General features: G+C 36.5%; 1 protein-coding gene across 2 annotated transcripts; it reads right to left on the bottom strand.

The window, feature by feature from the left end:
- Nucleotides 1-815: 815 nt before the first annotated feature.
- On the bottom strand, nucleotides 816-5,034 carry LOC125198040 (probable inactive receptor kinase At5g58300). 2 transcript variants are annotated; one of them, XM_048096502.1, is made up of 3 exons: nucleotides 4,563-5,034; nucleotides 1,848-3,167; nucleotides 816-1,723 (listed from the first exon to the last, which is right to left on the bottom strand). In XM_048096502.1, the coding sequence occupies exons 1-3, from the start codon at nucleotides 4,573-4,575 to the stop codon at nucleotides 1,104-1,106; spliced, it is 1,953 nt and encodes a 650-aa protein (XP_047952459.1). In that variant the 5' UTR covers nucleotides 4,576-5,034; the 3' UTR covers nucleotides 816-1,103. The 2 variants fall into 2 exon arrangements, with proteins under 2 accessions (XP_047952459.1, XP_047952460.1); XM_048096503.1 differs by having other exon boundaries at nucleotides 4,566-5,034.
- Nucleotides 5,035-13,992: the final 8,958 nt, after the last annotated feature.

Below are 13,992 nucleotides of genomic sequence, written 5' to 3'. Positions count from 1 at the left end.
CGCCCATGCATATCTATCAATCTCTGGCACTCATCGGCATTTGGCTTCCGTAGATACTCCGGACCGAAGATGGCCTGGATACAATTACAAAACTGCCTCAGCGCACGTCAGAGCAGTTGTTTCACCCAACTGTAGGTATTCGTCGAACATATCACGGGTCCGGCATAGACAAGCTGCCTAATTGCAGCGGTACACTTCGATATGTCGACAACCCGGGTCGGCCGCTAGCATCATTGCGCAATGTGAAGCACCTGTACTGCTGCGCCAATGTATTCGCTATATGGATGAATAGCCGTTGCGACATTCTGAAGCGGCGACGGAAAATCTCTGCTGGGTAACGGGGGTTATTGCCAAAGTAGTCTTCTATCAACCGCTGGTATTGCCCGACATGGTCACGCCAGATGGTCCGCCGATGATAGAACGGGCGAACGAACGCCGCGCCGCCGCCGCCGCCGCCTCTTCCTCTTCTGCTTCCCGTTGCACCTCTTGAACGAGTTCATCGAACTCCCTATCCACCAATTGTTGGAAATCATTGTCGGAACTTATTTTTCAAAAGTAGAATTGGTGATAAAATGAAAAGAGTGGAGATTGGAATGGTGTAAAAAATTGGGGAAAAATGGGTATATTTGTAGAAGTAATTAAAAAAAAAAAAAATTTCGGAAAAGGGGAGCTGCGGCTCGTGGCCGGTGCGAGCCGTGGCCAGGCCACGATCGTGGCGCGCCCACGTCCAACCCCCCTCCCCCCGCCGCGGCTGCCCACCCCCCTCACTATAGGGTGCTATAGTGGACACTCTAACAGAATCTTCAACCATACACTTGACACACAAAAGTAAAATATTTCATTCAATAATTGGGAAACAATTTGTAATGTAATATACCTGTTGAAGTTAAATGATTGTACAAAGAAACAAGGGCAAATCTCAACAGTTGTTAAAGGAAACATAAATGAAACTACAAAATTACCAAATTCATTGACACATTCACACTCTCATTAAACATGTGCACCTCCGGCCACCGGCTCCAAGTCGGAGCCGAGTGTGGTGCCCGGGGAAGCGTTAAAAATCAAACCTCATTCTTGAGCTTGAACAAGAAGAATAGGATGAATCAAGGGGTCTGCACGTTAGACTTATTTTCATCGGAAGACGGCCGGTTCTCGGAGTCTGACTGCCGGACCTCCTCGACCATTCTAACGACGTCATGCATAGTGGGGCGCATGTCCGGCACCTTTGCAACGCAGGCCATGGCAATCTGCAGCATCTGCACCATCTCTTCCTCAATGTTCTGAAACCTCATGAGCTCAACGTCAAAGACCTCGGCCGTCCACTCCTCCCGGACGACTGACTGGACCCACCGGGGGAGATCAACGATGTCGTCCCGTGTGGGAGACTGGATCGGCTGCTTCCCCGTCAGCATCTCTAGTAGGATCACTCCAAAGCTGTACACATCCGATTTGTGAGTGTGCTTCCGCGTCTCGATGATCTCCGGCGCCCGGTACCCCGCCTGACGCGACGCAGTAGCCGGGTAGTTCATAAGAGGGGCGAGGCCAAAATCGGACACGCAACCATCGAGATCTTGGTTGAGGAGGACATTTGAGGACTTGATGTTTCCATGAGTGAATTTCGCACCACCAGCGGCATGTGCGTGCGCTATCCCTCTCGCAGCGCCGAGGGTTATCTTCACTCTTGAATCCCAATCCAGTGGAGCTCTCCCAGAAGCCACATTTCCTGTTTTTATAGGAATAGCAAAAGCAGACAATGAGAAAAAGGGTGTATCTAAGTTTACTTCTTATTGTCAAAACTGTGAGAACTCTTGCACTGATCAAATTTGAGAGAGGGAGAGAGAGATTACCATGCAATAGACTTGCCAAGCTACCATTGGGATAGTAATCATAGACCAAGAGCTTTTCATCCTTGGAGTAATAGTAAGCGCGTAAAGGGACGATATTCGGGTGCTGTCCGACTCTCCCAACTACTTCCATTTGCTGTTCGAAGTCTTTCTTCCCGACGATGACCTCTTTGAGTCTCTTCACAACAACGGTAGTCGACTCCTCCAGCACTGCCTTGTACGCAGTCCCAAAGCTACCCTTCCCTAGCACTTCGGCCGATGCCCTCAACAAATCCTCGAGATCAAAGTTATACGAGCACCCTTCAAAGAAAACTAGTTTGTTTTTCTCGGGTTCTTGCACCCCGCTGCCAAACTCTTCACTTGGTTTCTCGGGTCTCCCGACACCCGAAGACTTGATCTTGGGAGCAGCGCCTTCTTCTCTCTGCTTCCTCTTGCAGCAGCAGAGGAATGAAATGAGAGCCACGAGAAATAGCAGCACTGCACCTCCAACTGCAATAGCAATTATAGCTCCCAGCGAGAGTTTCTTCGTGGGGGCTTGTCTCCCCGTAGGCGGAGATGGAGCAGTGGGGCCAGGAGAAGGTGGAGAAATAGGGGAGCAAGGATTGAGAGGCAGTCCACATAGAGTGTTTCCAATGAACGTAGAATTCGGAAAGTTATTTAAAGAAGAAGGAATGCTACCATTTAGTCGGTTGTAGCTTAGGTTGAGACGCTTGAGATGTGGGAGGTCAATATCGGGAATAGGCCCCGAGAGTGAATTGTTTTGGAGGCTCAATGCTGTAAGATGTGTCAGGTTCTGAAACGTTAGTGGAATGCTTCCAGTCAATGAATTGAATGAAAGATCCAAAACTGCGAGCCGGGGAGGGAGCAAAGATGGGATTTCGCCAGAGAAGTTGTTGTTTTGGAGGAAGATATAGCGGAGGGAAGGGAGCGAAAGGATATCAGAGGGAAGGCTACCACTAAGGCGATTGGAACGGAAGCTTAGAACCATCAAGCCATCGAGCTTCCCGATAGTGTCTGAGGGAATTGGACCAGTAAGTCCAATGCCTGGAAGGCGTAGACCAACCACACTATTTCCATCTGCGCTGCAATTGACTCCTGTCCACGATGTGCAGATAGGAGAACCAGCATTCCAGTTGAGTTTCCGGCCATGAGGTACGGCTGTAGAGAATGCCAAAAGGGCTTGACTGTCTGAGCTCAAGTCTCCCCATGCCGCGGGAAAAAGAGCCACAAAGATCAAGAGATTACATAGCATTACATGGGAAGAGCAGCACTTCATTAGAAAATTCACCCAAGCATTCAAACAGTCCGAGCAACGAAGTTTTCCTGAAAGTAAAGCAAAATTAGTTTGTGAAGTAAAGACAAAAGTAAGAAAAACTACAGTCAATCCAAACTATAAACTTTAAGCAGCTCGTTGATGAATAAAGAAACTAAAAGAAGACGAGAAAACCCCTTTTCTGCACGAAAGGCAGTGCAATAGTATCAAAGATTACAGTTATAAACACTAAGTTTCAAGGAAATCGAAGAGTCACAATGACGATCACATCTTTCTTAAAAAAGGAAGCATCTCATATGATGTGGCACTTTCAACTCGAGACATTATTACGTTAATGCAGTGACAAAAAGACAAGGCTGTCTGCTAGAGGCAAAACTCACAAAGCACACATGGTTTAATAAAGTAAGAATGTTTTAAATTCCTCATTGTGGCCAAGATGGTTTTAAAAAACTCCCCTTTGGCTACCTAAAAAGACCATTTGGTGCTAGAATCCGAGGTATCCATCACACTCAACACATCAAAGGCGAAGCATGCTGTTGACAACACATCTCTATAAAAGAAGAAGTTGTGGAAGAGCTGAAAATGAACCCAAGCACCAAAAGGGAGAAAAAGGTGTGGCAACAAAAAGGCAAAGGCATGCAGTCTTTTTCCAACAGTCTTGTAGCTGACTCATAGTAATTTAACAAGCTTATTCAGTAAGAAAGTGGATTAGCAACTGCAGCTAGTGCTCAGAAAAGGAAGAGGAAAGGGGGAAAAAGCAGACTTAATCATTAACCAAATTTTTACATGTACATTAATGTGTATCAGTAAGTTCACAGTCTAAAACAACAAAATTCAACTTCCCCATTTACATGCATCAATATCCATGTTTGGTAGGGGTGATAACTCATCTAGGGATGGAAATCCATGAACAAAAATGTCAGTTTTGTTCATGGATTTCCATCCCTAGATGAGTTATCACCCCTATCAAACATGGCCTTAATTTGAAGCATGATACCACAAACAAGATATGCAGAGTTTCTGTAGAGTTGAGAGATCTGCACTGGCAAGGTTTAAATCTCACACACACAGAGAAGGAGAAAGCAGAACAAAAGGAAGAAAGGCATGAAAACAGAATCCTAGAGATTATTCTTGAAGAGAATTACAGAGTAAAAAAAGGAGCTTTATAGGTTAGTTGTTAAACAATGTAGTCCCATTTTATTTACAAAACAGTAATTCTAAGATTTGTGAATTGCAATTGACATGGAGGGAGGCTTCTGTTGCATCAAATGTAGCAAAAAAATTGACTTATTCAGTAATTATTTAAGCAAAATAGAACTAACATAACAACCTCTGAAGCAAGTACAAGTCTCTCTGACTCAGATCTGCCACTGAACATTCTTGCCTACAACTAACCAAATTGGCAATAAACACACACAGAGCTAGAGAGAAGGGTTTTGCACGACTACCTCGAAGCATGCCGAGGAGCCCAGAAAATTCTAAATTCTCCAGCCAAGAATGTTGAAAGAGGGGTGCCTTTTTATTCAAGAATGCTGGACTTGGGAGTAAAAATCTGATCTTTTTCTTCCAAACTTCAAATGGGGGCTGAGAGTGAAGTGGAGCTCACATAATAAGCCTGGCTGAAGCAGCAGCATTTGCAACTGCCAACAATTCACACCATGAATTGGTGAATTCTAAGATCTGGGAGCGTAAATGTAGCAAGAAATTATTTTTAGCACAAGTTTGAGCAGGGAATTTTTTGGGGTTCTTGATAGTGAGCTGGAAACTGGAAAATGGACAGGTAAGAATTGAAGAGGGGGAGAGAGAGAGTGTTCTCTGAGGTGGTCAGGTGGGCAAGAGTTAAGTGAGTGAAGTTGATTCACCTCAACCACTTTAGAGTGAGGTGGGGTGGGAGGAGGAAGAGAGGAGATGGAATGAAGTTGGTGAAGGGTAGGATGGGGTTTTACTGTTTGTGTGTGAGTGTGTGACTGTGTTTTTGTGTGTGTGTGTGTGTGTGTGTGTGTGTGTGAGAGAGAGAGAGAGAGAGAGAGAGAGTTTTCAGCTGAAAATTGATAAATTAATTTTGGACAGCGTAAAAGAGTAAAGCCATGATCTATCTGTCAAATAATTTACACTATTTTGGATCTGCAGTATATTTCGATTGTTATTACCTTCACTACAAATATTTTGGAAACATAAATTGGTTGGGCTTAAATCATACAATTAATTAGATACTACTATTTTTGTTCCGTAGTAGTGAAGAAATTTTTTTTTCTGATACAGAAATTAAGAAAAGGGTGTGTATGTATTAAATAAAAAGATAATAAAGTAGCAAAAATAAAAAAATAGACATAAAAAGGTAAGAGAGAGCGAAAAATAAGTGAGAAAATATATGTTGACTTTTACTAAAAAGGAATATGACCCCACTACTATAGAACGTACCAAAATGGCAAAATGACTCCACTACTATGGAGCGAATGAAGTATTAACTTTTCTTATCTATTTTATCATCTTTTCACATAACTTACTAAATAAAAAATTTATTTTTCTAATTCTCATATTCATTATATATATTAATCCTATATTACTTTATTCGGGACGGATGGTTCATGTAGTCTAACTTAAATATACTCCTATGTAAATAATATGATCAAATAATAGTAGTGTTTTTTTAAAAAAATATGTAAGCTAATACTAATATTTTATGGATATCCAATCATACTATACATAATTAAGAATTAGGGGAAGGTACATATATACTTGAATAGCTTTGAAGGTAGAAAGTTTATACTGTATTGATAATACTATCATTTTAAAATTTTGGTATTTTTTTTGTGAAATAAGCTTCAAATTATTGTAAAAACTAAAGGTCCTATATTTCAAATGTTGACAATAGGGATTGTTAGACAGAATATATGGTCAACGCCATGAGATACTCAAATGATTTATACTACTATATCATACTCCGTATTTAATTTTAGTTATTTAATTATCTTTATTTTTTTTGTTACAGACATTCATGCATATTCCTACAATATCTTAATTTTACCCAAAATTAATCTATCTATATGGTAATAGTATAAATTTTCTTTAACTCAACTAAAACACTTTTATTAAAAATTTAGACAAATAGATATTCATAAAGGTGTTTGTTAGGTATAAAGTGACAAATAAATTAAAAATATATGTTGACTGTGATATGAGTGGTCGCATTAAAATAAAATAACTTAATCGTGCTGCATATTGCATGGAAAATGACGTTTGTATTTATTTGATTTTGCGGGGACTTATATATTAATCCCAAATATTTTGCTGTATATCCTTTTAATCATTTGGCATGTAGTATTATTCTTTTATCATTGGGATAATATTAAAATTTAATAAATGACCTCCTTTTTTTATTGCTTTCTCGGTAGCATAGGATTACTGATAAATTTTAAAGAAAGGATTTCAAATAGTATTGCTTATTTTGGTAGTGATGATAAAGTTAAATGAACGAAAAAAATTCAAATCCTTTTTCTGAGAAAGGAAACAGTTTAAGCAACTGAAATTTTGTTATTGCTTGATTATCTGATAGTGTATCCTAATTTGGCACAATGCGAATTTTGAACGGACCTAATATACTAGTACTATATAATTAAGAAATTCAGTAAAAATTACAAATTACAAAAATTGAATAAATGTATTTATTTATTTTTATACATATCACGAGTACAGCACGTGATCATTTAATAGGTTTATGATATTTACTATATACACATAAATACATACTATAGATGACCTGTGACCAATGTGCATTTGATTACTTGTTCATCTGAGCATACTTTTTTAAATATAGTTTTTATTTATAACACCTCGGATATTATAACTTTCAACACTATCATGTGTAAAGCTTCATTTGTTCTTTCATGTTTAAATTAAAAGATAAGGAAATCATTGAGGCACGTTGCCAAAAATAAAAGTCGTTTGAATTAAATAAAGCCAATTGTGCTCCAAATAAATTGTAGAGGTTCAGACTAGCTTACATACTGCATCATGCGTGACAATATGTCTAAACTACTGAATTTGTAGCTTATATATTATATCATGTGTAACAATATGTCTAGACTAGCGAATTTTATTTCTATAGTTCATACAATCATATTCATATTCATATATACTACTGAATTTTTATTTCTATAGTTCATACAATCATATTCATATTCATATATACTACTGTAGTACATGCTGTCAAAATTCTTGGTCAATAAGAGATGGAATATATGGTTGGCATTTATTTCTTGGTCCGCTAATATTAATACGAAATAAGTAGTCACGTACACATTTAATTTAATGTTCTAATGGTACATTTTTCAAAGCCATTATGTTATGCCACTCGATGGGATGAAATCCTTACTTTTCTACAAAGTACAACAAGTGTGATTCTTTTCTTTTACATGCTAGTATTTTTATTTTGATTGTACTTATAATATTCTATTTACACACTAAAATATGAAGTATACTATAAAAGTCAATTAAACACCAAAATATAAGTCAATTACATTCGTAAATTAGTATACTTGCAGATTAAATCATCATATCAAATTTTACGCGCATATTTTTTTCTCAGTATTCTTATTTTAGCACGTATAGAAAATAGAGTTACTACATATTTAGGATATATATCTTGTACGGTCGCGTTAGGGTCCTATACTTGCAAAATATCAGTTGTGTTCTATACTTGTACTTATGCACTTTTAAGGCTCTTTCACCTTTCTGACCTTTTTCGGATGAAAACACTCCCAAATGGGTAGTGGGCAATCTGTACGCTATTTTCTCTCTTTCCTCATTCTTTGATGTCAAGTGGTTGATCAATATAAGCACATAAGGTAAACAATCAATGTCGAGAGTAAAACGAATCAAAATATTTTTATCACATAAATCCCAACATGTGTACATGATCATCACTGCAGAATTGAGTAGCATCCATAAATTTGAAATGAAAGCACCAATTAGTAAATACAAAACAGAAAATAAAGAAGAGATGGATAAATAAGGATAAATAGGACAAAAACTAAGTTCATGTCAAATTCTCTTAGTAGAATGGTTCTATTTAGGACCTCTAATTTTAAATTGGGACATCAAGATGTTTAGAAGTGTAGTTATTATATTTAGACACATAAATTAATATTTTTAACTGTCTTAACAAATATCCTCAGCCGTTCTAAATTTTTTGTGGCGATCCCTTTCACCCATATCATTGAAAGCATAGATAAATTAGTACTTTATAATTTATTCAAAATAGCAGGTCATAAAATCCAATTTTACTGGAGCTTAGTAATGATGTGTGCTATACTGAATTTCATGAATATTTTATATAAACTTAAAATAAATCAAGTAACAATTCAAAAACAAATAATCAATTTTAAGTTTGAGTTTGACAATTATCGCAGCAACCGTTTAATTTGATCATTTCTGATTGGCGCAAAATGCATTTCAAAAAGAAAATAATAGATGTTTCATAAGAGTCAAACTACCGATAAGTACAATAATTGCATTTGTATGTTTAATGATAAAGGAACATTATGTCACAAAGCTTCTTTGTGTCTGAACACATCATGCTATATTTTGAATTTTTTGGGCACTATCACAGTTAGTGTATAACAAAAAGGATATAGGCCGAACTACGACGTCAACATAATTTTTTTTTTTAAAAATAACCGAGAATTTTATAAAATTAAGAGTAAAGGTCAAATATGCACCTAACATATGATCGTTTTATTAATTTGTCTTAACATTATCTTTTTGATTATTTGGTCCCTCATAAATAAATTTGGACCTCGAATCGGTCCTCCTTATGAACCTCAAAAAATACACGATGACAGCGAATTTGACTATATTAAATTACTAATGTTAATTAAGTATACCTAATTGTAATTCCTTTCCTATTAACAAAATTGAAAAAAGATAGTATGAGTTGTAAAATGAAATGAATAATTTGTAATTTAATAGGAGTTAAGAATTATAATTAGATATAATTAATTACCATTAGTAATTTAATATAGTCAAATTGCAATCACCGTCTATTTTTTGCGTATGTTAAGTGAGGACCGCCGGCAGTTATTTTGTGAGGACCAAATAATCAAAATGATAATGTTAATGACCAAATTAATAAAGCTGTCATATGTTAGAGACCATTTGATCTTTACTCTAAAATTAATATATGGACGAATTTGACCAAAATTACCATAATTTTGAAGCAAAATCCAAATTGCCTAAAAAGTATAAACAGAGAGATATTAGGTGTAAAGAGCTGAAGGTGGAGGCCCAAGCTGAGATACCTCTATTTTAGAAATCTTAAATCTTGGCTTGTCTCACTAAACAGTCTCACACAAATAATTTTATATAGATAACACTATAAAATATGAAAATCCACGCACCATAATCTAAGATAGTGACAAAGCAACAACATATCACAATAGAAAAGAACTAGTGTATATAAAATGGTCTAATAATATAGAGTGGTTAATGCAAAAGGTTAAAGATATTCAATGCGAAACTGCGTACAACTAAAATGGGCTTAAGCTCCTATTGAATTGAATATTTTAATACTCCCTGCCTTATTCAAGATTGGCCACATTCTGAATGGCATGAAAATTTAGGAAGTGTTGTTAGGTGGAATTGGGATATCAATTGGGCTAACCGCTCGGATTCGCCAACCCACTCGAGTTGTCGGCTATTTCAGGTGTGTTATTTGGGCATGAATTTTTCGGACTATAAATTTTCAGCCTAGCCCTAAATCTTCGGTTTTGAGCTAACCCACGGCTATTCGGGCCAAAAGTGATCTTATGTGTTAATTTCTTTCCAATCCAATATTCTAACTTAAAAAATATAGATTGTAGCAAATAGTAAATTGTTATCAAAGTGATAAAGAGTAATAAAATAATAACAATTGAAGATTGAAACAAAATACATAAACATATCAATAATTAGTAGAACACGTGAATCTGACTACAATTCAATGGAAACCATGCATTTAAAAGGAGCTTAATGGCATTCTTAATTATATACCCCCAAAAAAATTCTAAGTAGTTAAAAAAATAGTATAGATAGTAGTATGTCAAAAATAAATTTTATGAAGTTGAATGATATTCTTCTACATCAATAACTTTTGAAGTCTTCAACCCGATCATTCTCTTCGAGAGGAAAGACGTAATGCAACATTTAATATGAGTAAATATTAATAGCATCTATATTCCATATAAGTATATACTTCATATTACCATATAAGTAATTACCATATATACTTCATATAAGTATATAACCCAAAATTTTAATTATATTTTTATTTTAAATGCTCAACCCATGGGCTAACCCGAACCCACCCTGGCTAGCCCGCATAATCCACTGACCCGAACGGACAGCCGTGTAGCCCTATTCATTCTATCCAGTTCGATTTTCCGGCTCCTAACCCTATACTTTTACCTCGATTATCTGGTCGACCCGCTGGTTCGCTAGATTGACATCCCTAGGTGGAATAAAGTAGAAAGAATAAAGGTAGTTGAATATTTTAATAAGGGAGAGGAGAGAGGAGCTTATTTCCAAAAGTGTAAAATGGTCATCTTGATTGGCATAAATAAAGAAAAGTGTTTATCTTGAATGAGATCGGAGGAGTATTTTTATATTAACTATTTAAAAAATATATCCAAATTTTATACAAATTATTATACAAAAGCTCTTATTAATAATTTAAATTACTAAAAAATAAATTTTTAGAGAAAATTTTGAAAATATAGCCCCTACTAATACCGTTTCGTGCGTCCGCCATTGAAGATATTGGGTTCGAGTACAACATAACACAAACTTTAAATCTATGTCTATTTGCTTATCCAAGAAAAACCCAAAATTTGCACAATTAAATTGTCTTAATTTAAGGAAGAAAAAAAAACCGAAAAAAACAAGAGCTCTACATGATCCCACCATGTGTCAATGTTTCTACTATAATATAGTACATAAAAATAATAGGAAAATGTAGAAAGCAAGAATATAGTATGAAAGAATACTCTCCTACCACAAAATAACAACGAAGTTGAGACAGAATGAAATTTAATGTCCAACTACCAAAAAAAAAAAAAAGTGGTGCGGGCAAACAAAAAAGTGAGTGTAATACAAAAAGGTCTACGTTAAGGCAACAAAGAAATAAACAAAAAAATTCAAGAGATACATCATATACAAACACAAGCACCCAATTTTGTATTTGCAAGTTTCTCATTAGTCTGTAAATAAAAATAAATAAAGAATGCAATTGCCCAATTAATATGGACCTACTATATATTATAAATATTTAACATCCACCAAATTGACATGTCACAAAATATGGTCTTATCAGTACCTACTATGCTTTACATGAAACGTTACACATCATGATTATTTATGGATGAGAAAGAACACAATTCACGATCTGCAATTATATGTATATATATGCAAAATTCATTGGTGTTAGTATTATTTTGAAAGTGCGAAAATTGGGGTGTAAGATTATTTTTTCTCCGGACAATAAAATATAAGATCTAGATTCCAAATACAATATAAAAAGAAAGCATTAATCCATATACTCAACTCACTAATGTATGCATCTCTAACCCAATTTAAAGAGAAATAAATGCGTTACTTATTATGCTTATATAGTTGATAAGCATGTGATGATATGATGGATTAAAAGATGAATATCCACCAACTGGCAGCTGGAAAGACTAATTTAGTCGTATGGAAGTAATTTTAGAGAATTTATGTCATCTCTCCCTAAAAAGCCCTAATGTCAACAAACGATTTCGAGAATCTTCTAGACTATAGGCCCCATTTCTTCGACCCGCTGATCATGACGATTAGTGTTCGGAGGAATTGCCTAATTATGAAGCGCTCGTATAAACAAACCTCCCCAATTGCAAGAATATGATAGGAGTACAATATAATAACACCTAATGTGGACGAATCAATAATATGATAATGCGAAACGATATGAAAATATCAACACCAAGATTTTACGTGGAAAACTCTCTTCAATGTGAAGAAATAAAAACCACTCGTAAGAGTTGGCTTGAGAAGATGATGTAGATGAATCGAGAGAGATGAGAGAAAATTTGGGGAAATCTTTGTTGAATTGAGAGAGCAAGAGTGTTACAAGAATCGGGGAAAAACTTATGCTAGCTAAAAACATTTTTTATCTACCAACAAACAAACTATTAGCTAAAACTAAATAGATCGGACGGTTGAGATTAAATCTTCTAGCGGAACATATCCAACGGTTTCCCGATCGCAGCTGAAACAAGCTAACTTCTTCCCCACTTCAATTCTTCAGATTCTTATTGCACCTAAGCAATTAACATCAACAAATCTCCACCTTCATTGCTTAGACAAAACATCACTGACGCACAAACCAACTAGCTTCAAACAGAACTCAAACTTTTCTCTTGCTAGAGGGTTTGTCGCATATCCGTAGGGTTCTCTGTGGTATGAACTTTAAACAACTTAACCCGCCCCTTTTTTTATTTCCTCTCTCACAAAGTGAAGTCGCACATCAATGTGCTTTGAAAAACTTGGTGCTTTGCTAGACTTAAAGCAATGTTATTATCACATCCTATTGCAATGGCCTGTGCTCCACACCAAAATTTGCAGAATCCCTTCAGCCAAAAGCTTTTCTTCACCGCTGATATGAGGGCAATATACTAGCTTCGTGTGGACAAGGCCACCACAATTTGCAAACCGACTTCCAGACTTATGGCAGCACCATACATAGTGAAGATATGTCCGATTGAGATCTTTTAGTATCAATGTTCCTGTAAAATCACCGTCACAAAACCCATATAGCATCACTCCCATCGTGGCTTACCTTGAATAAAATCCCAACATTTTTAGTTCCCTTGAGATATTTGAGAATCCATCTCAAAGCCAGTCAATGATCTCTGCCATGATTGCTCATGAATATGCTAGTGGTGCTAATTGCATGGGCCACATCCGATCTCGGTCACAATCATAGCATACATCACACTACCCACTATATTTGCATAAGGAATTGCCTACATCTCCAACCTTTCCTCCTCACTCTTTGGTGCTTGCTCCACGAAAGTCCGAAATGCCGAGCCAGGGGTTCCAGCCACTTTAGAGTCTTCCCCTTCTAACTTTTGATTATTCTAGAGATGTGGTTAGACGATTCAACCATATCTCTCTATTTTCTCTGGTCCGACTATATTCATGCCCGAAATCCTCTTGGCTCCACCTAAATCTTTCATGTCAAAAATTGAGCTCATATCATCCTTTACCTTCTGAACTTCTTGTTTAGATGCTCTGCACCAACATATCATCTACGTATAGCAACAAGTATGCCACTGCAATCCCTTTCTTCCTTTTTATGTAGACACACTCATCATATTTGGAGCTCACAAAACCATTCTTAGCGCATGGTCATTAAACTTCATATGCCACTGCCTACTAGCTTGTTTGAGACCATATATACTTTTCTTTAATAGACATACCTTAACTTCCATCCTGGCTTAACAAATCCTTCCTGTAGACATATAGATAGTCTCCTCCGATCCCAAGCAAAATGCTTTTTGCATCCATGCTCTAGCTCCGTCCATTCTTGCAACAAAGCCATCAACCAATAATACTTTGATTGAGGTATGCTTGACTCCGGGTGAAAACACTTCATTGTAATCAACTCCTTGTTCTTGTGGAATCTCCGGCCCACTAATTTTGTCTAATCGATATGCTCATTATCGCAGACTCCAATTTTCTTCTTAAAAATCCACTTGCACTTACTAATCTCCGCCCTCCACCTTATCTACCAGAATCCAAGTGTCATTTTTTATGAGAGAATCAATCTCATCAATATAGCCTTCAACCACTTATCTCTTCCTT

This window comes from Salvia hispanica, unplaced genomic scaffold (genome assembly GCF_023119035.1).
Source record: "Salvia hispanica cultivar TCC Black 2014 unplaced genomic scaffold, UniMelb_Shisp_WGS_1.0 HiC_scaffold_1175, whole genome shotgun sequence".
In the NCBI taxonomy this organism is placed as follows: Eukaryota; Viridiplantae; Streptophyta; class Magnoliopsida; order Lamiales; family Lamiaceae; genus Salvia; species Salvia hispanica.
Note: the sequence above shows the minus strand (reverse complement) of the source record. Positions and strands in the feature narration are given on the sequence as shown.

Bases quoted from the DNA above. Each gene is read 5' to 3' on its own strand.
- LOC125198040 (XM_048096502.1), bottom strand. The intron at 1,724-1,847 runs GTAATCTCTCTC...CTATAAAAACAG, and splicing joins CTTGGCAAGTCTATTGCATG to GAAATGTGGCTTCTGGGAGA.